This window comes from Eubalaena glacialis, chromosome 17 (assembly GCF_028564815.1).
Source record: "Eubalaena glacialis isolate mEubGla1 chromosome 17, mEubGla1.1.hap2.+ XY, whole genome shotgun sequence".
Lineage (NCBI taxonomy): Eukaryota > Metazoa > Chordata > Mammalia > Artiodactyla > Balaenidae > Eubalaena > Eubalaena glacialis.
Genome location: NC_083732.1, coordinates 52,465,646 through 52,486,547, shown reverse-complemented (window position 1 = coordinate 52,486,547; position 20,902 = coordinate 52,465,646). Strand labels below are relative to the sequence as shown.

At 36.8% G+C, this 20,902-nt stretch overlaps 1 protein-coding gene across 1 annotated transcript in view; it reads right to left on the bottom strand.

Annotated features, from left to right (window-relative positions):
- SPAG1 (sperm associated antigen 1) overlaps window positions 1-20,902 on the bottom strand; it is a 94,013-nt gene that overhangs the window by 60,929 nt on the left and 12,182 nt on the right. The window contains 6 exon segments of the mRNA XM_061171583.1: window positions 5,613-5,719; window positions 8,689-8,819; window positions 11,886-11,991; window positions 12,593-12,702; window positions 13,208-13,269; window positions 17,221-17,346. Coding sequence (XP_061027566.1) covers window positions 5,613-5,719; window positions 8,689-8,819; window positions 11,886-11,991; window positions 12,593-12,702; window positions 13,208-13,269; window positions 17,221-17,346 — 642 coding nt within the window.

Here is a 20,902-nt window from a genome sequence, read left to right as displayed (position 1 = left end):
CAGTGGTAGTTTGATAGGGATTGCATTGAATCCGTAGATTGCTTTGGTAGTATAGTCATTTTCACAATGTTGATTCTTCCAAGCCAAGAACATGGTATATCTCTCTATCTATTTGTATCATCTTTAATTTCTTTCATCACTGTCTTATAGTTTTCTGCATACAAGTCTTTTGTCTCCTTAGGTAGGTTTATTCCTAGGTGTTTTATTCTTTTTGTTGCAATGGTAAGTGGGAGTGTTTCCATAATTTCATTTTCAGATTTTTCATCATTAGTGTACAGGAATGCAAGAGATTTCTGTGCATTAATTTTGTATCCTGCTACTTTACCAAATTCATTGATTAGCTCTAGTAGTTATCTGGTAGCATCTTTAGGATTCTCTATGTATAGTACCATGTCATCTGCAAACAGTGACAGCTTTACCTCTTTTCCAATTTGGATTCCTTTTATTTCTTTTTCTTCTCTGATTGCTGTGGCTGAAACTTCCAAAACTATGTTGAATAACAGTGGTGAGAGTGGGCAACCTTGTCTTGTTCCTGACCTTAGTGGAAATGGTTTCAGTTTTTCACCATTGAGTATGATGTTGGCTGTGGGTTTGTCATGTATGGCCTTTATTATGTTGAGGTAAGTTCCCTCTATGCCTACTTTCCAGAGGGTTTTTATCATAAATGGGTGTTGAATTTTGTCAAAAGCTTTTTCTGTATCTATTGAGATGATCATATGGTTTTTATTCTTCAATTTGTTAATATGGTGTATCACATTGATTAATTTGCGTATATTGAAGGATCCTTGCATTCCTGGGATAAACCCCACTTGATCATGGTGTATGATCCTTTTAATGTGCTGTTGGATTCTGTTTGCTTGTATTTTGTTGAGGATTTTTGCATCTATGTTCATCAGTGACATTGGCCTGTAGTTTTCTTTCTTTGTGACATCTTTGTCTGGTTTTGGTATCTGGGTGACGGTGGCCTCATAGAATGAGCTTGGGAGTGTTCCTCCCTCTGCTATATTTTGGAAGAGTTTGAGGAGGATAGGTGTTAGCTCTTCTATAAATGTTTGATAGAATTTTCCTGTGAAGCCATGTGGTCCTGGGCTTTTGTTTGTTGGAAGATATTTAATCACAGTTTCAATTTCAGTGCTTGTGATAGGTCTGTTTATATTTTCTATTTCTTCCTGGTTCAGTCTCAGAAGGTTGTGCTTTTCTAAGAATTTGTCCAGTTCTTCCAGGTTGTCCATTTTATTGGCATAGAGTTGCTTGTAGTAATCTCTCATGATCCTTTGTATTTCTGCAGTGTCAGTCGTTACTTCTCCTTTTTCATTTCTAATTGTATTGATTTGAGTCTTCTCCCTTTTTTTCTTGATGAGTCTGGCTAATGGTTTATCAATTTTGTTTATCTTCTCAAAGAACCAGCTTTTAGTTTTATTGATCTTTGCTATAGTTTCCTTCATTTCTTTTTCATTTATTTCTGATCTGACCTTTATGATTTCTTTCCTTCTGCTAACTTTGGGGTTTTTTTGTTCTTCTTTCTCTAATCGCTTTAGGTGTAAGGTTAGATTTTTTATTTGAGATGTTCCTTGTTTCTTAAGGTAGGATTGTATTGCTATAAACTTCCCTCTAAGAACTGCTTTTGCTGCATCCCATAGGTTTTGGGGCATTGTGTTTTCATTGTCATTTGTTTCTAGGTACTTTTTGATTTCCTCTTGATTTCTTCTGTGATCTCTTGGTTATTAAGTAGTGTATTGTTTAGCCTCCATGTGTTTGTATTTTTTACAGATTTTTTCCTGTAATTGATATCTAGTCTCATAGCATTGTGGTCGGAAAAGATACTTGATACGATTTCAATATTCTTAAATTTACCAAGGCTTGATTTGTGACCCAAGATATGATCTATCCTGGAGAATGTTCCATGAGCACTTGAGAAGAAAGTGTATTCTGTTGTTTTTGGGTGGAATGTCCTATAAATATCAATTAAGTCCATCTTGTTTAATGTATCATTTAAAGCTTGTGTTTCCTTATTTAGTTTCATTTTGGATGATCTGTCCATTGGTGAAAGTGGGGTGTTAAAGTCCCCTACTATGATTGTGTTACTGTCGATTTCCCCTTTTATGGCTGTTAGCATTTACCTTATGTATTGAGGTGCTCCTATGTTGGGTGCATAAATATTTACAATTGTTATATCTTCTTCTTGGATTGATCCCTTGATCATTATAGTGTCCTTCGTTGTCTCTTGTAATAGTCTTTATTTTAAAGTCTATTTTGTCTGATATGAGAGTTGCTACTTCAGCTTTCTTTTGATTTCCATTTGCATGGAATATCTTTTTCCATCCCCTTTCAGTCTGTATGTGTCCCTAGGTCTGAAGTGGGTCTCTTGTAGACAGCATATGTACGGGTCTTGTTTTTGTATGCATTCAGCCAGTCTATGTCTTTTGGTGGGAGCATTTAATCCATTTACATTTAAGGTAATTATCGATATGTTTGTTCCTATTACCATTTTCTTAATTGTTTTGGGTTTGTTATTGTAGGTCTTCTCCTTCTCTTGTGTTTCCTGCCTAGAGAAGTTCCTTTAGCATTTGTTGTAAAGCTGGTTTGGTGGTGCTGAATTCTCTTAGGTTTTGCTTGTCTGTAAAGGTTTTAATTTCTCCGTCGAATCTGAATGAGATCCTTGCTGGGTAGAGTAATCTTGGGTGTAGGTTTTTCCCTTTCATCATTTTAAATATGTCCTGCCACTCCCTTCTGGCTTGCAGAGTTTCTGCTGAAAGATCAGCTGTTAACCTTACGGGGATTCCCTTGTATGTTATTTGTTGTTTTTCCCTTGCTGCTTTTAATATTTTTTCTTTGTATTTAATTTTTGATAGTTTGATTATTATGTGTCTTGGCGTGTTTCTCCTTGGATTTATCCTGTATGGGACTGTCTGCGCTCCCTGAACTTGATTGACTATTTCCTTTCCCATGTTAGGGAAGTTTTCAACTATAATCTCTTCAAAGATTTCCTCAGACCCTTTGTTTTTCTCTTCTTCTTCTGTGACCTGTATAATTTGAATGTTGGTGCATTTAATGTTGTCCCAGAGGTCTCTGAGACTGTCCTCAATGCTTTCTATTCTTTTTTCTTTATTGTGCTCTGCAGTAGTTATTTCCACTATTTTATCTTCCAGGTCACTTATCTGTTCTTCTGCCTCAGTTATTCTGCTATTGACTCCTTCTAGAGAAATTTTAATTTCATTCATTGTGTTGTTCATCATTGTTTGTTTTCTTTTTAGTTCTTCTAGGTCCTTGTTAAACGTTTCTTGTATTTTCTCCATTCTATTTCCAAGATTTTGGATCATCTTTACTATCATTACTCTGAATTCTTTTTCAGGTAGACTGCCTATTTCCTCTTCATTTGTTTGGTGTGGTGGGTTTTTACCTTGCTCCTTCATCTGCTGTGTGTTTCTCTGTCTTCTCATTTTGCTTAACTTACTGTGTTTGGGGTCTCCTTTTCGCTGGCTGCAGGTTCGTAGTTCCCATTGTTTCTGGTGTCTGCCCCCAGTGGCTATGGTTGGCTGAGTGGGTTGTGTAGGCTTCCTGGTGGAGGGGACTAGTGCCTGTGTTCTGGTGGATGAGGCTGGATCTTGTCTTTCTGGTGGGCAGGTCTGCGTCTGGTGATGTGTTTTGGAGTGTCTGTGACCTTATTACGATTTTAGGCAGCCTCTCTGCTAATGGGTGGGGTTGTGTTCTTGCCTTGCTACTTGTTTGGCATAGGGTGTCCAGCACTGTTGCTTGCTGGTCGTTGAGTGGAGCTGAGTCTTGGCATTGAGATGGAGATCTCTGGGAGATTTTTGTTGTTTGATACTACATGGAGCTGGGAGGTCTGTGGTGGACCAATGTCCTGAACTCAGCTCTCCCACCTCAGAGGCACAGGCCTGACTCCCAGCCAGATCACCAAGAACCTGTCATTCACACGGCTCAGAATAAAAGGGAGAAAATAAGAAAGAAGGAAGGGAAAAGTAAATAAAATAAAGTTATTAAAATAAGAAATATTATTAAAAATAAAAACAAAATTTAAAAAGTAATAATAAAAAAAAAAGAAAGAAGAGAGCAACCAAACCAAAAAACAAATCCACCAATGCTAACAGGTGCTAAAAACTATACTAAAAAAAACCCAAAAAATGGACAGACAGAACCCTAGGACAAAGGGTAAAAGCAAAGCTCTACAGACAAAATCACACACAGAAGCATACACATACACACTCACAAAAAGAGAAAAAGGAAAAATTATATATATATTGTTGCTTCCAAAGTCCATCCACTCAATTTGGGATGATTCATTGTCTATTCAGGTATTCCAGAGATGCAGGGTACATCAAGTTGATTGTGGAGATTTAATCCACTGCTCCTGAGGCTGCTGGGTGAGATTTCCCTTTCTCTTCTTTGTTCGCACAGATCCTGGGGTTCAGCTTTGGATTTGGCCCTGCCTCTGCGTGTAGGTCGCCTGAGGGCGTCTGTTCCCGCTCAGACAGGACAGGGTTAAAGGAGCATCTGATTAGGGGGCTCTGGCTCCTTCAGGCTGGAGGCGGGCCGGGTACGGAATGCGGGGAGAGCCTGCAGCGTCAGAGGCCAGCGTGATGTTGCAACAGCCTGAGGCACGTCGTGTGTTCTCCCGGGGAAGTTGTCCCTGGATCACGGGACCCTGGCAGTGGCGGGCCATACAGGCTCCCGGGAGGGGAGGTGTGGATAGTGACCTGTGCTTGCACACAGGCTTCTTGGTGGCTGCAGCAGCAGCCTTAGCATCTCATGCCCGTCTGTGCGGTCCGTGCTGATAGCCGCGGCTCGCACCCGTCACTGGAGCTTGTTTTGGCGGTGCTCTGAATCCCCTCTCCTTGCACACCGCGAAACAGCGAGGCAAGAAAAAGTCTCCTGCCTCTTCGGCAGTTCCAGACTTTCCCCCCCGGACTCCCTCCTGGCTAGCTGTGGCGCACTAGCCCCATTCAGGCTGTGTTCACGCAGCCAACCCCAGTCCTCTCCCTGGGATCCGACCTCCGAAGCCCGAGCCTCAGCTCCCAGCCCCCACCTGCCCCGGCCGCTGAGCAGACAAGCCTCTGGGGCTGGTGAGTGCTGCTCGGCACCGATCCTCTGTGAGGGAATCTCTCCGCTTTGCCCTCCACACCCCGGTTGCTGCGCTCTCCTCCGTGGCCCCGAAGCTTCCCCCCTCCACCACCCACAGTCTCCGCCTGCGAAGGGGCTTCCTAGTGTGTGGAAACCTTTCCTCCTTCACAGCTCCCTCCCACTGGTGCAGGTCCTGTCCCTATTCTTTTGTCTCTGCTTTTTCTTTTCTCTTTTGCCCTACACAGGTACATGGGGAGTTTCTTGCCTTTTGGGAGGTTTGGGTTCTTCTGCCAGCTTTCAGTAGGTGTTCTGTAGGAGTTGTTCCACATGTAGATGTATTTCTGATGTATTTGTGGGAAGGAAGGTGATCTCCATGTCTTACTCTTCCGCCATCTTGAAGCTCCTCGTACCTACTTCTTAAAGCTGTGTCCTAATCCTCAACATCACTTTTCCAGCAAGACTGATATCATTTTAACATAAATATAGAAATAGCAAACTATAGAATTAGGTGAGGTATCACTTTCTGTACTTACTTTGGCCAACTCATTATCAGGTTCAACAGCCAGTACTTTATTCAAATCTTTTATAGCTTCCTGGAGCTTGTTTTGATGTTTATACGTAGTGGCACGGCGCAGAAGAGCTGAAAATTTACCAAAATAAAAGACATACTTTAACATATGGCATTATGATTATGACACACCTTTCAAGTGTAAGAATATATGTAGCATAGAACAGTTTAGAATGCAATTGTGCAAACTACACCAACTTCCAACGACCTGGCCCTCTGGCCGCTCCAGTCCCTACCAGCTCCTCCAAGGGCTGAGAGACTCGGTACCTCACCCCTCAGAGGCACCATGCTGTGCTACAACACTGGGAAGGTCTTCACTAAGCAGTAACATGTCCCTCCTTATAATCATCACTAGTATTATTTCCACTTTATGAAAACTTAGAAAACCCTTCCTTTAAATTTAGTACATTACTGACCAGCACCTGACCCAGAATATGGGTTGTTAGTGAAATCTCTATAGCACAGGGAGCTGAAGGAATCCTGGTGATTAAGTCAGCTAGGTTCAGAAATGGAATACTTTAGCAATTTGTATCAGGTTTTTTTTTTTTTTTTTGGTAGGTTACAATATCTAATTTGATCATTTTTTAATACTGAAATGAATGCCTTCCTAGTCTGATTGTTATTAATTATATAATGAGAGAATTTTGTGTAGTTAGACATGATTTTGAAAAGAATCAGTCTTGATAATTCTGAAAAGTGAGATACTTATATCTGATTTATTTTAATACACTATTTTATTTTTTTATTTTTTTTTTAGATTTTTTTTTTGATGTGGACCATTTTTAAAGTCTTTATTGAATTTGTTACAATACTGCTTCTGTTTTATGTTTTGGTTTTTTAGCCACAGGCATGTAGGATCTTAGCTTCCCGACCAGGCATCGAACCCACACCCCCTGCATTGGAAGGCGAAGTCTTAACCACTGGACTGCCAGGGAAGTCCCAATATGCTATTTTAAAACATAAATTTCACTAGTTTGATTTTAGTCTTAGAATGAGCCACGAAAATCTAGAGGATAAATCATTTTATCATAAGTGTAATCAAAATTGTAGCATAAGTACAAGTTTAGCTTTTACTATTACTACTCAGATTTCAGAAGGGATTGTCCATAAAGAAATATTCATGATATAACAATTACCATTTTTAAAAACTTTTTACTTTGGAAAATACTTTAGATTTACAGAAAGTTGCAAAGCTAATACAGATAGTTCTCATATACCTTCACCCAGCTTTCCCTAATGCTAACGTCTTATATAACTATGGTATTTTTGCCAAAACTAAGAAAATAACATTGGTACAGTACTGTTAACTAAACTACAGGCTTTCTTTGGATTTCACCAATTTCTCCACTAATGTCCTTTTTCTGTTCCAGGATGTAATCAAATACCACATTGCATTCAGAACAATTATTTTTTGGGTAAAAAATAAAGTTTTGAAGTGGAAGATATTTATCCACTTAAGAAAACCTAAGACTTTTCAATGCTTTATGGCCATAGTGATTACTAGATGTGGCTCTGTCAAATTTTTTTTAAATAGTGAAGATTCTGGTGCTTAAGGAATTATTCAATCAAGGAAGAATGAAAAGAGAAGGCCATTCTACTGGCGGAAGAGTAGCACAGTGGTTGAATGTGGGCTCCTGATGTCTCATCCAGTGTTGAGTCCTGGCTCTGTCACTTACTAGCAGTGTGATCTTAGGTGAGTTGTTCAATCTCTCTATGCCTCAGTGTCCTTTTGTAAAATGAGTGTGTTAATAACAGTGCCTGCACATTTACTGAGCCGTTGTGAAAATTAATGGAGTTAATACATGTACTACATGGCACCGGGCCTGGCACAGTGATGGTGTGGGCCCATACGGAGATCGTAAAACCTTTACCAGGCACCTGCCTAAAGCTGGGAGCCCACCGGTACTCTGTGATAGAGACAACATACAGGCACAGGAGAACTCTACTGGGGAAAGGAGAGCAATCTATTATGATGACAGTCGGTCTGATGCACCGGGATCCACCCTCAGCACAACCATGGTTTCTGCCCACCCACGTTTGTAGGCATGTGAAGAAAAATTAAGTGGTTATATTTATCTGAATCTGTAAGTGTTTAAAGAAATAGAATGAGTCTGTTATAATTTATGCCATTTCCTTTTGGAATGACTCCCTGATAACAGAAAAGGAGAGTGGAGTCTGACTTGCATACTTCAGGCTTGGACCACAGCAAGGTGGTGCAGTCACTGAGACAGGAAATCAGAACAGAGGACAGGTGTTGGTGGAAAGATGTAGTCAGTTTTAGACACATTTAATTTAAAATGTCTATGGACATCTAGGTGGAAAAGCCCACAAAGCAGCTGGTAGAAAGTTCTAGAGCTCTGGTGTGGACTTATTGTATTATATTAATAAATATTTTAAAATCTATATTAAATTATACTTAAATTTATTTTTGAATAAAAAGATACAGTTCAATAAGCCAGTCACAAAAAGATAAATACTGTATGATTTCATTCATATGATGTACCTAAAATAATAAAATCATAGAGACAGAAAGTAGACTGGTGGTTGCCAGAGGCTGGAGTGGGTGGAGAGAATAGAGAGTTGCTGTTTAATGGGTGCACTTTCAGATTTAAAAAGTTCTGGAGACGGATGGTAGTGATGACTGCACAACAATATGAATGTACTTAATACCACCGAACTATTCACTTAAAAATGATTAAGATGGTAAATTTTATGTTATGTCAATTTTACCACAATAAAAAAAAATTGAAAGAAAAAGAAAACACAAACCACAATTCAAATGCAAGTGTGAGATATTTCTTTTAAAACACATGTACACTTTATTCAATCAGTCATCTGGGATTATTAGCTACTTCAATGCAAATAATTAGGAACTTAAATTCCGAGTTAAACTTGAAATTAAAAGTAACTTGAGGAAGGTAATGATTCACATATAGAAATTTGAGCTTATTTGAAATATTTTTAGTGTAAATATAAGTGTCTACAAATGGTCTTTAACAGATCCTGTTGCAAATTTAAAGGTATTCTATGAACACTTTTACCCTTTAAGTTCCCGGGTTCTAACTCCAAGACCTTTTCACAATCCTGAAAAGCACTGTTCCAGTTCTGTAATTTGAGTTCCGCTTGAGCGCGATTGTTATAGGCTGCTACCGTGGGAAGCACTGATATGCTCCTGTAAAAGAGACACTTAATGGCAACAAGCAGATGACAGGAAAACATAAGATAGAGAAACTCATCTAAAGTTGTAAGTAAAACAATCACAGCTCGTGTTACGGGTGCAATTGTGTCCCCCCAAATTCATATGTTGAAGTCCTAACCTCCAGCACCTCAGAATGTACCTATACTTGGAGATAGTCTTTAAAGAGATAATTAAGTTAAAGTGAGGTGTTCCCTAATCCAATATGACTGGTGTCATTATAAGAAGACGAGATTAGGACACAGACATGCACAGAGGAAAGCTCACTTGAAGACACAGAGAGAAGATGGCCATCTACAAGCCAAGGAGAGAGGCATCAGAAGAAACCAACCCTACAGACACCTTGATCTCAGACTTCTAACCTCCAGAGCTGTGAGAAAATACATTTCTGTTGTTTAAGCCACTCAGTCTGTGACGGTTTATATGGCAGCTCTAGCAAAGGAATATGGCTTGCATCATCAAAAATAATAACATACAATTCTATAAACATATTAAATCAATGTTTGGACAGATGCTTAAATATCCAGTTAAGAGATTTAAAGTTGACTCTGGCTTTAGAAGTGACATGATCACTTAAATACCCATAGATCTCTTAAAAACCCAGTTTAGTTAACATCAAATATCAAATACATTTTTTTTTACTCTTTAGGGACAAGTTTCTAGTACAAAAAAAAAGGAGCAGTCAACCACAACTAATATCCTCTATTAAGCTGTTATTGTGTTAACAGATACAAATTAGTCTGTAATCTAAAAGTAAATTTAAATCTAAGGAAATGATCATAATTTTATCAAAGGAATTTAATTGAAGGAAACAGAAGAGAGTAGTAGTAATTGAGGAATACAGACCTTCAGAGAGTAAATTTTGCTACATTAAGGGTATGAATGCAAAATAATTAATGAAAAGAAGAATTTAAAACCTACCTGGCTGTTGCTTAAAAAACTGATTTGGAATGCTGTAAAATAATGTATTCCTAGATATAGGAAACATAAGGGTATCGGTGCACTAAATTTTCTAAATCCAGAAAAAAAAAATGGGAAAGTCACAAAAAGTGTCAATTTACTAAGATCATTAAAGATGAATATAAAGAAATTACACAGTTGGATAGAGACCAAACATGGACAATACATGTAAGAATAAATAACACGAGTACCTGACACTGAGTACTTCCCACATGCCAGGCACTAAACAGTCAACTCATTTAATCCTCATTATAATCCACAGAGGAGGCATTACTGCTCTTAAGATTTTACAGATGAGAAAATAGATGTAACGGAAAGGTTAACTAACATGCCCAAGGCCACAAGCTTGGAAATGGTAGAGTCAGGATTTAAATCCCAACTGTCTACTCCAGCACCTGTTCTCTTTACCATCATGTTACCCTGCCTTTCAGCATGTTGTTTTATTTAATCCTCACAGCTGCTCTGAGGTAGGCACTGTTATAGTCTCATCGCATTGAGAAGACTGAGGTAAGAGAGGTGAAGAATCTACCCAAGGTCAGAAAAGTGGCAATTTGAGTTCCCTTAACCATTACAATATGCTGCTTTAATTCTTCACCTCTATGATTTCTTCAAAGAGGAAGACAAGAAAAAGTTTGTTCCCTGTAATAGGCAAGAGATTCTCCACTGGTGGAAATCTACAAAAAGACAAATAACAATACCAGAGCTGACATCCACCTGCCTGAACAGGGGAGGCTGTACTGAATGAATGATACCTCAATATCCTCTTTACTTTGTATGTTCACTTAAACAGTTGAGCAAACTTCTTTACAGACACCAACAACATTAAAAAAAAACTTTTCTTTCCAAAGGTGGAAGCAAGATTGTACAGAGTTTAGCTCTAAGAAAGCATTAGTGGTTGTATAAGCACAGTTTGTCTCTAACAATATTTCAGGAAATTAGTTCACTTTTCATAGACTGTAAGAGCTTCATAAGTTCATGCAAGCATACAATGAACATCTACTATGAACCAGGTACTCTGCTGGGTATTAGGGATACAATGATATTAAAAAAATGACAAGTGGGCTTTGCTCTTACAGAGCTTACAGTCCAGTTAGTGCCAAATCACACACACTTGAATTGTACCTCCAACAAAGTAGAGTTAAGATTACTATATGGGTATGTAAATGGGGGGGGGGGCGGTTAAACTGAGTAGGGTGGAGGTTTAACCTAGTCTGAAAAGTAAAGGCAGACTTCCCCAAAGAAGTGAGACATGGGCTGAGATCTGAAGAATAAGTCAGCATTAACTAAGTCATGAGAAGAGGGGAGAGTATCCTAGATGGAGGACCCAGCATACGCAAAGGCCCTGTGGTGGGAGGTAGCACCATAAGTACTAGGATCCAGGCAGTCTGACTATAGAACCTGAGTTCTTAACCTCTATGCTATATGAACTTTCTGTCGAGTTCCACTCAGACAGCTTCTATTTTCTCTGTAAAACAGTAAAGTTAGAACCTCTGTCAAAAGTGGGGATGAAGTGGGAGCTTGGAGGTTTAAGGAAATTATTGAAAAAACAAGGCAAACACAAATGAATTTACGATAAATCACAAGTACAATATCTTAAGTGGTTCTGACACTGATTATTTAGCTTATTTACATCATTTCAACAATTAAATTTAAACATTATCATTTTTTTAAATGGCAAGTTTTGGGCTTTCCTGATGGCGCAGCGGTTAAGAATCCGCCTGCCAATGCAGGGGAGATGGGTCCGAGCCCTGGTCCGGGAAGATCCCACATGCCGCAGAGCAACTAAATCTGTGTGCCACAACTACTGAGCCTGCTCTCTAGAGCCTGCAAGCCACAACTACTGAGCCCATTTGCCACAACTACTGAAGCCCGTGTGCCTAGAGCCCGTGCTCCACAACAAGAGAAGCCACTGCAATGAGAAGCCCGTGCACCCCAACGAAGAGTAGGCCCCACTTGCCACAACTAGAGAAAGCCCACGCGCAGCAATGAAGACCCAACACAGCCAAAAAAATAAAATAAATAAATTAAAACATAAATAAATAAATAAATGGCAAGTTTAAACCACAACGAAAATCTGCTCACCGAGTATAATACATCACAGCCTCTTCATAATCTCCTGAGTTAAAAGCTTCATTTCCTTTCTCCTTTTCATGAGTAGCAAGAAAATCCTTTTCCTTCTCAGTTAGACCTAGAAATAAATGTTATCTGCTATAAGTAAAAATATAACTTAGTATAACTTTAACAAATTTAAATCCAAGAATGCTTATGTTAACAGAAGCAGAAAATTATAAAACAAATAAAAGAAGATAAAAGTTTCCAAAGTTTAGAGATATTTCTTTTCTTTTTTTTAATTATTCAGAATTTTTGAAGGTCTAGATTTTTTGAATAATTGTTTTGTTTTACTTTAATGGTACTATACACCTGTGGACTTCAAGTGAAAACAACCTCCTCCATCTTTTTGTTTTGAGGCAAAAAGAAAAAAAATTTGAGGGATTTGGAAGAAAAAAAAGATTTGAAAAAGGGAATGAAAAATGAATTACAGTAGAAAAATAGGTTTATATATATATTTTTAAGTCTTACTAAATTTAAATATCGTAACTCTTACTCATAAAATTAAGAAGTTAAAGGATAGAATGGAATTTGTTAGAGGTGGTAAGCTCTAGGAGAAAATCCATAAACTTTTCATGGAAATCTTCAGCACTTAAAGAGAATGTCTTTGGGTCAACAGCTTTTATTATATTTCAAAAAATTTAGAAACTACTAAATTATTCTTATTTTCCCCCAATTACCTGCTGTATCTAGTCTTGTCTCAATTTTAGACAAATGCAACTTGTTGTTTACTATAGTTTTTTCTTTGTAATCTTCATCAATTTTCGCACATTCCTTTTCCACGTCAAATCTTAAATGAAAGAATAATAAAACTAGGGAAAAAAAGCTCAATACAAACAAGAGAGTAAAATTTATTATTGATATTCTTGTATTTGTATCACTGTGCCTTTAGAAATAATATTCCAAAAATATATGATAGGTTTGTATTAGAAGTCATCTCTATTCTTTCCTAGAAAACATGGAATTTAGTGAGGACTTAAATATTAATCAGACCTAAACTGTGTGGAACTTTGGTATTAAAATTGTAACCAATTTCTCGTAATTTAAAAATTTGTTATTTTTTATTTTGGATGGGTATAAGTATTACATTAGTTATTTTTGGTTACTCTTATAAATAAAAGGATGCAGTAGTTTTTTATTTAATGAAAAAACAAAATCAAGAGTGCTTAATCCAAATACTCTTAGTACTCTACTGACATAACTTGATATTTGATATGTTCAGGTTTAAAACAATAAAGAATTTATTACAGTATTTTATGGTAGAGAATTTTTATATAAAGAAATATAAAACATACTTATCCCACTCTGCATAATCCCTCGGAATTTTCTTTTTAGCTGGTCTTTTAGAATTTTTTTCCTGAAAGAAAAAATTATATTTTATGAGATATTTAATATAAGATTAGCAGATTTTCCTATAAATGTGTAGTACTGGATTAAGGTACACAAATTGAATGGGTAAGAAAAATAGGTACCCTTGAAGTTACAACAACTCCAGTATTATAATTTTTTTAACATAATAATATATAGCAGGTTAAAAAGTGATTTTAAATTTGTAGTTAGTTATGAGAGTGATGGGCAGGACTTTAAGTACATATATAAAATTTTAAAACTTATATGTGTGAAATGTGATTATTATTGATTTTTCTTATAATAAAAAAGTACTAAACTATCATTCATTCTTTTAAAACCTAGGCATTGAAGAAATAAGATTAACTACTTTGCTGTGTTAGAGCTGTTTTGCTTGCAATGACAGACACCCAACTTGAGCTAATTTTAGTTAAAAAGAATTAATTATTGGCTTATGTAACCAAAGTGATGAAAGGGCAGGGGTATTGCTGGATAAAGGATTCATATACCCTCTTTCTACAGATCTCCCTCTCTCCCCTTTTCTCCTTCTCTCCCCCAGAAGTCTCTGCTTCTCTCTCCCTGATTTTGTTTTCCCTGCTGTCTGCTTGCTTTTTCTATGTAGTTGGAAATGTGGCCACACACAGTCTGGGATTATAACCTCACAGGCCTCCCAATCAGAAAGGAAAAGGAGAGTGACTCTTCTCTCCATCTTTAGTTAGAGAAATCCCAGGGAAGGACTCTGATTGGCTAGCTTGGGTCATGGGCCCATCACTGACCAAGCACTAGCTTGGTGCTATTAAGTGGCTCAACCCAGGTCACATGTCCACTGCAAGCACCTTGAAGGGAATGGGAGGAAAGCAAACAACAGTTCACAAATAGTTTCTTAAATGGTTTCTTAAAAGTCATAATTTGAAACCATTTGAATGGGTCATTTATACAAGCACGATTTTGTATCACTGTACATTGGTCATTAGGAGTTACACAGATCTTCCAAATATTCCTACATTTCATTATACAATTAAAAAATCATATCTGTTAAAATCCTCATGGAGTTCACCGAGAGGCACATGCAAAGATGTTCAACATCACTAATCATCAGGGAAATGCAAATTAAAACAAGATATCACCTCACACCTGTCAGAATGGCTATCATCAAAAAGACCATAAATAACAAATATTAGAGAGGATGTGAAGAAAAGGGAACCCTTGTACACTGTTGGTGCATCCACTGTGGAAAACAGTATGGCGGTTTCTCAAAAAACTAAAAATAGAACTACCCTATGATCCAGCAATTCCACTCCAGGGTATATATTTGAATAAAATGCAAACACTAATTCAAAGAGATACATGCACCCCAATGTACACAGCAGCATTATTTACAATTGCCAAGATCTGGAAGCAACTTAAGTGTCTATCAACAGATGAATGGATAAAGAAGAAGTAGTGTATACAAACGTAAAAAAGAATGAAATTTTGCCATTTGCAACAACATGGATGGACTTGGAGGGTATTATGCTAGGTGAAATAAGTCAGACAGAGAAAGACAAATACTATATGATATCACTTATATGTGGAATCTAAAAAATAAAACAAACTAGTGAATATAACAAAAAGGAAACAGACTCACAGATACAGAGAACAAACTAGTGGTTACCAATGGGGAGAGGGGAGGGGGAGGGGCAAAACAGGAGTAGGAGATTAAGAGGTACAAAGTATTATGTATAAAATAAATTAGCTACAAGGATATACTGTACAACACAGCTAATATGGCAAATATTTTATAATAACCATAGATGGAGTATAACCTTTAAAAACTGTGAATCACTGTTATAACACCTGTAACTTGTATAATATTGTACATCAACTATATCTCAATTGTTTAAAAGTAAAAAAAAAAATCCTCATGGAGCTCATCATAAAAGTCATTAAGTGTCTCCCTTAAGGGGAAATTTTTTTGTCACAAGTAGGTATTTGAGAGCCCCTAAGAATACGAAATACTCTGAATTCTACCTGAAAGCTCAGATTTTAGCACTGGCAACAAATACTGTTCATTGATTTCTTTGAAGTGATAGATCATTTCACTATTTCCAAGAAAATGTCTGCCAAAAACTCAACTCTGAATAACTATAGCTTGTCTGTCAGTCATTTCTTCAAGTAAAAACTGTTCCAGGAAAAAGTTGCTAATTCAGCTGGCAGTCAATCACACAAGTGCTTTTTCTTATGATAACCATCATATTTCATTTCACAGTGAAGTGCCTTCTGTGTACTCCTCATTTTGTCACACAGAATATTTTTTTAACATCTTTATTGGAGTATAATTGCTTTACAATGGTGTGTTAGTTTCTGCTGTATAACAAAGTGAATCAGGTATACATATACATATATCCCCATATCTCCTCCCTCTTGCGTCTCCCTCCCACCCTCCCTATCCCACTCCTCTAGGTGGACACAAAGCACGGAGCTGATCTCCCTGTGCTATGTGGCTGCTTCCCACTAGCTATCTATCTTACATTTGGTACACACAGAATGTTAAAAAGATGTGTCCTCAAGATTCAAGATTTAATGACAAAAAAGGTTTTATTGTTTCATCAAAGACACTTTTAAGTTAAATTGGAATTTTTTACTATGAGTGCACAGCAGTGGAGAAAACAATGACCGCTAGTCCAGTTGGTGCCACTGCCTTGATTCATGGTAAGGCACCAGCAGTTTTACCCTCAGTGCAAATGTCAACCCAGTGAAAGAGACAAAAGCATCAGCATTATTTTTTAAAATAACATTGACTTTCTGGATCCCCTAGAAGGATCTCTGGGACAACCAGCGTCCACGGGCCATACTTTGAGAACCACTGTACCACTTGTCTGTCTATCCCTACTGGACTATAAGCTCTTTGAGGACAGAGACCAGATGTTTTTTGTTGTTATAGTTTCAGGACACAGACTTAACACATAATGAGTGTTCAATAAATATGAATTCATTGATTACAGACAGTGGTATCCTTCCTATACTTACTTACTTTGTACCTCAGTTACCTGAGTAATTCCTAATGAGGAGTAAAAAGACCCAGGAAGGTAAATTACCAAGGAGCAGAGTGATGAAAAGGCTATGGATGTTTTTCAAATAAAATTGGGGACTCAAAGAAGAGACGAGAAAAACAAGAATGACTCAACCCAAAATGAAGAGACTTAAGTAAACATCCTCTTAAAGATGATAGGAATAAAAGGGAAAAAAAAAAAAAAAAAAAAAAAAGGAGGGCAGAGGGAATGGAATGTGTGATCCAAGCTAAAGCCCACTGGAGACAAGGGTTGGGTTCTGTTATATCAGGATCAGGTGGATGCCAAGAAGCTCAATTTTAACTTGAAGTTAAGTGAACCTGAAACTCCAACAGGCCCCTTCTCAATGGAAGCCATGGGTTACCAAGGAGAGATCTGCATGGCAAAATAGGGACCAAGCTCAGAGAAATAAAAATGAGGGGCTGGAGATGGGGGAGAAATGCACTAAACAGAGAAATGACATCTATAACTGCTTGATATCCATGTTTAACGGGTTAATTAAACAGATTAATCCATCTGTTTAACACTTTAAATCCATACTTAATTGTGTAACAAACTACTCCCTCTATACCTCTATTGGATACATGAAATTACTCCCTGAAACTCTTACACACTGAATTGGATCGCAAGTACTCATCAAAACTTGTCAGAGTAGAAGAGACAGAACAGCAAAAGAAAAAATGAGGAAGGCAGTAAACCCAAGATGCAAGTCTTCAAATGAAAATACTGTTTCATTTTGATATCCAGGTGAGGCCTACTCCAGAAGGTGATAACACACGATCACCTGAAAAAAATCCCCAGCTGCCTACAGGACATCACACTTCGGCTACACTGATTAAACCAAGATAATGTTCTTAATAAACAACAACTTTCTCCCCCTACCACCCACACCCCACACCAAAAAGGCCTACCTTGGCAACGTGAAGATGGCTGTTTGAACCACGAACTGGAGGCAAATTATCTTCCATTGCCGGAAATGTTTCGGTTTCTTGAAAGTGTATTTTATCATCTTCTTTTTTAATTTCTGATACCCAAATCTGAGAAGAAGAGAGGAAAAAAGAAGGTAAATATACAGTTTGAAATAATTAACCAGGCATTAGAAAGGACTGTACATCATCATAGTTTACTGTGGGTCAATTTTTAGGTGACAATTTGATCATGCCATTTTCCCCACCTGAAATGCCCTTCTTACTCTCTCGTTTTTTTTTCAATTGTAGGAAAATACACAATAACATAAAATGTATCATCTTAACTATTTTTAAGTGCACAGTTCAGTATTGTTCAGTATATTCATTGTTGCCCTTCCTACTTTATTTATCTTACAAGATCTTTTACATCATCCCTTCCAGCAAGCTTTCTCTGAACTTCCTGGTTGGGCTAAAAGTGTTCCTCCTCTGTGTTTAGCATAGAGATTTTAAGTCCTCTATTTACTGTTTGTCCCTCTTACCACACTGTAAGTTCCTTGAGGGCAGAGCCTATGTCTTAATCTCAAGAACCTTAGCATATCAGCTGCAACTTAACATACAGATTAGATTGACCCAGTCTCCAACTCCAGCAGTTTGACAGAAGGAACATGCTCCTTTCTGTAGGTAAATATTACTTCAGATTCCACTGATTTTTTTTATATACAGTGGTCAGTATAAAATATACAAATAACAAGAAAGACAAAGAAGCAGGAAAACATTACCCACAGTCAATAGAAGCAGACACATAGAGTGGATGGATGTTGGAAGTAACAAATAGGGACTTAAAAACAGCTACAGTAAATATGTGAGAAGGGTGGACAACATGCATGAACAATTGAGAACTTTGGGAGAAGAATGGAAACTTTAAAAAGATTTAATGGAAATCCTGAAAGTGAAAAACTCAGTATCCAAAATGAATCTATTTGATTAACAGTAGAATGGACACAGGGAAAAAGTGGACAAAAGAGAATCAGTAACGTTATAGCAGATGTGAACATTAACCAACTTGACCTAATCAATATTAAAGACTTCTATGTTATTTTCAAGAGCACATGGAACATAGGCTAAAAAAAGTCTCAATAAATTTGATAGGGGTGAAATTATACAAAGTATGGTATCTGACCACAACAGACCTAAATTAGAATTCAGTAATAATAAGTATTTAGATTATCCCCAAGTAATTGGAAATTAAACAATACACTTATAAAGAGATCATGGGTTAAAAAAGGAAATCAGATGGGAAATTGGAAAATAATTTGAACTAAGTGATAATGAAAACATGACATAATTTGTAGGATTCAGATAAAGTATTAGAGGGAAATATACAACTTTAAACAAGAAGAAAGGCTTAAGATCCAATTATTTAAGCTTCTACCTTAAAAAACTAATAAAGAGAGAGAAAACACATTAAAGCCAAAGTAGGTAGAAGGAAATAAAAATATTAAAAAATAAGAGTAGGAATCTGTAAAACAGAAAATAGAAAAATAAAGAAAATCAACATTCAAAACTAGTTTTTTTGGAAATAAATTAATACAACTGACAAACACTTAGCAAGACTAGTCAAAAGAAAGTGAAAGGAAAAAATACAAATTACCAGTATCAGGGATAAAAGAGGTACATCACTAATAATTCTACAGATATTAAAAAAATGACAAGGGGATGTTTTAGACAAATTTATACCAATAACTTTACAAGTTAGATAAAATAAACAAATTCCCTGAAAAACTTAACTTAGATACAAGAAAAGTTGAAGTACTTAAAACAAACAAACAAAAAACACAAAAAAACCTAGCACGTTGTCTGGCATATACTAGGTTCACAATAATGTTTATTAAACTGAATCGTCACAGAGGCCAGAAAAATTGAGTAAGATATTTCCTTATTATCTGTGAAATTCTATTATTTATTATTCAGCAGATACATAGTGAGGGTCTAATATGTGTCAGACACTCTTCAAATAGGGGCTAGGATAAACTATATTAACTGTCCTACCCATATAGGAGGCGGGGAGGATGAAAAGGAGGCAAACAGGAGAAACAGGAAGAGAAAAAGAAAAACAAGGGAAGAAAGGTAAAAAGAGAGAGGAAGGATTATAGAGGAGGAAAGGGAGAGAGAGAACTGGGAACGAAGGAGAAGTGGCAAGAAAAGTATGAAGGAAGGGAGATGAGAAGGAAACTAACTTAAGAATTGACTGAGAAAGAACACACAGCTGGGGGGAAAGCAGGCCCTGCAATTAAAACAGCTGTTTACCCCTCAGAAAATAAAGCCAAAGAATGCTGGACAAGAACTGCTATTTTAACCTGTAGATTAATTACCAAATTTTCAAACTCAAGTCAATAAAATGACAAAATGAGAAAGCTGAAAGTTTTTAAAAATTAGCATTCTGAGTTAGAGAATACACATACCTCAAAATTGTTTTCAAGTGTATGATTTACCTCAGAAAAAAATACACTGAATAAAATAAAGTAAAACCAAAAAAATTTGTTTTTCCAGAGTCTGTTTAAAAAAAAATATATTTCTTAAGCAAAATGAAACCACAAAGGAACTATGAGACAATACAGGTAAATATGTATCTGGTGGAGACAGAGTTTTCCTAAGTATAAAACAAATGTAAAGATCATAAAGGATAAAATCAAGAGGTGTGGTTACATAAAAATAAATAAATGAATAAACACCACACACAAAACTTACAAGGCAAATAACAAATTGAGGGGAAAATTAAAATATGTAGGAAAGAACTCTTACAAATAACTAAGAAACATATCAATAGAAAAGTCAATAAAGGGGCTTCTGGCTCTGACAAAGTAACAGGGACTAGATTTACCCTCCTGCCTAAACTTTAGAAAACCTGATAAAATATATGAAACAATAGTTTTCAGACACTGGACAATAGGTAGCACAGGACAATAATTTTTAAAAGAAGGGAAACAAATGAGGTAAACCCTACATTTGCTCCAAACTGACTGCCTAGTGTTTCCAGGTTACAGCATAGGGAAAGGAAACAGTCTTAGGTCTCAATGAATTTAGAAGAACGGAGGTCAGACTGGGGAGACCAAGACTGCAAGAATTGAGGAGGCAAGATTTCTGAGAGGAGAGAGCTGGACAGAGAGAAATCTCTGAATATAACCTGAATAGCCCTGAGTCTACTAAAGAAACTGAATTAATAGTTAAAACCTTATCAATAAAGAAAACTTGAGGCCCAGATGGCATCAATGGTAAATTTTAGAAAACATTTAAGGAAGAAATAATATAAATTATACACAAGCTTTTCTAGGAAACAGAAGAAGAGAGAATACTTTCCAACTCATTCTGAGGTCAACAGTACCCTGATACAAAAACCAGACAACGACATTACAAGAAAACTACAGACCAATATCTCTCATGATCCATAGACACAAAAAGTCCTTAACAAAATTTTAGCAATCCAATCCGTATAAAAAAGATACATCATGATGAGTAGGGTTTATCCTGGAATGCAAGGTTACTATAACACTCAAAAACAGTGTACATAAATTACCTTATTAACAGACTACTAAGAAAACCATATGTTCATCTCAATAAATGCAGGAAAAGCATTTCACAAAGTTCAATATCCATTCATGATAAAAATTCTCCATCCATCAAACAT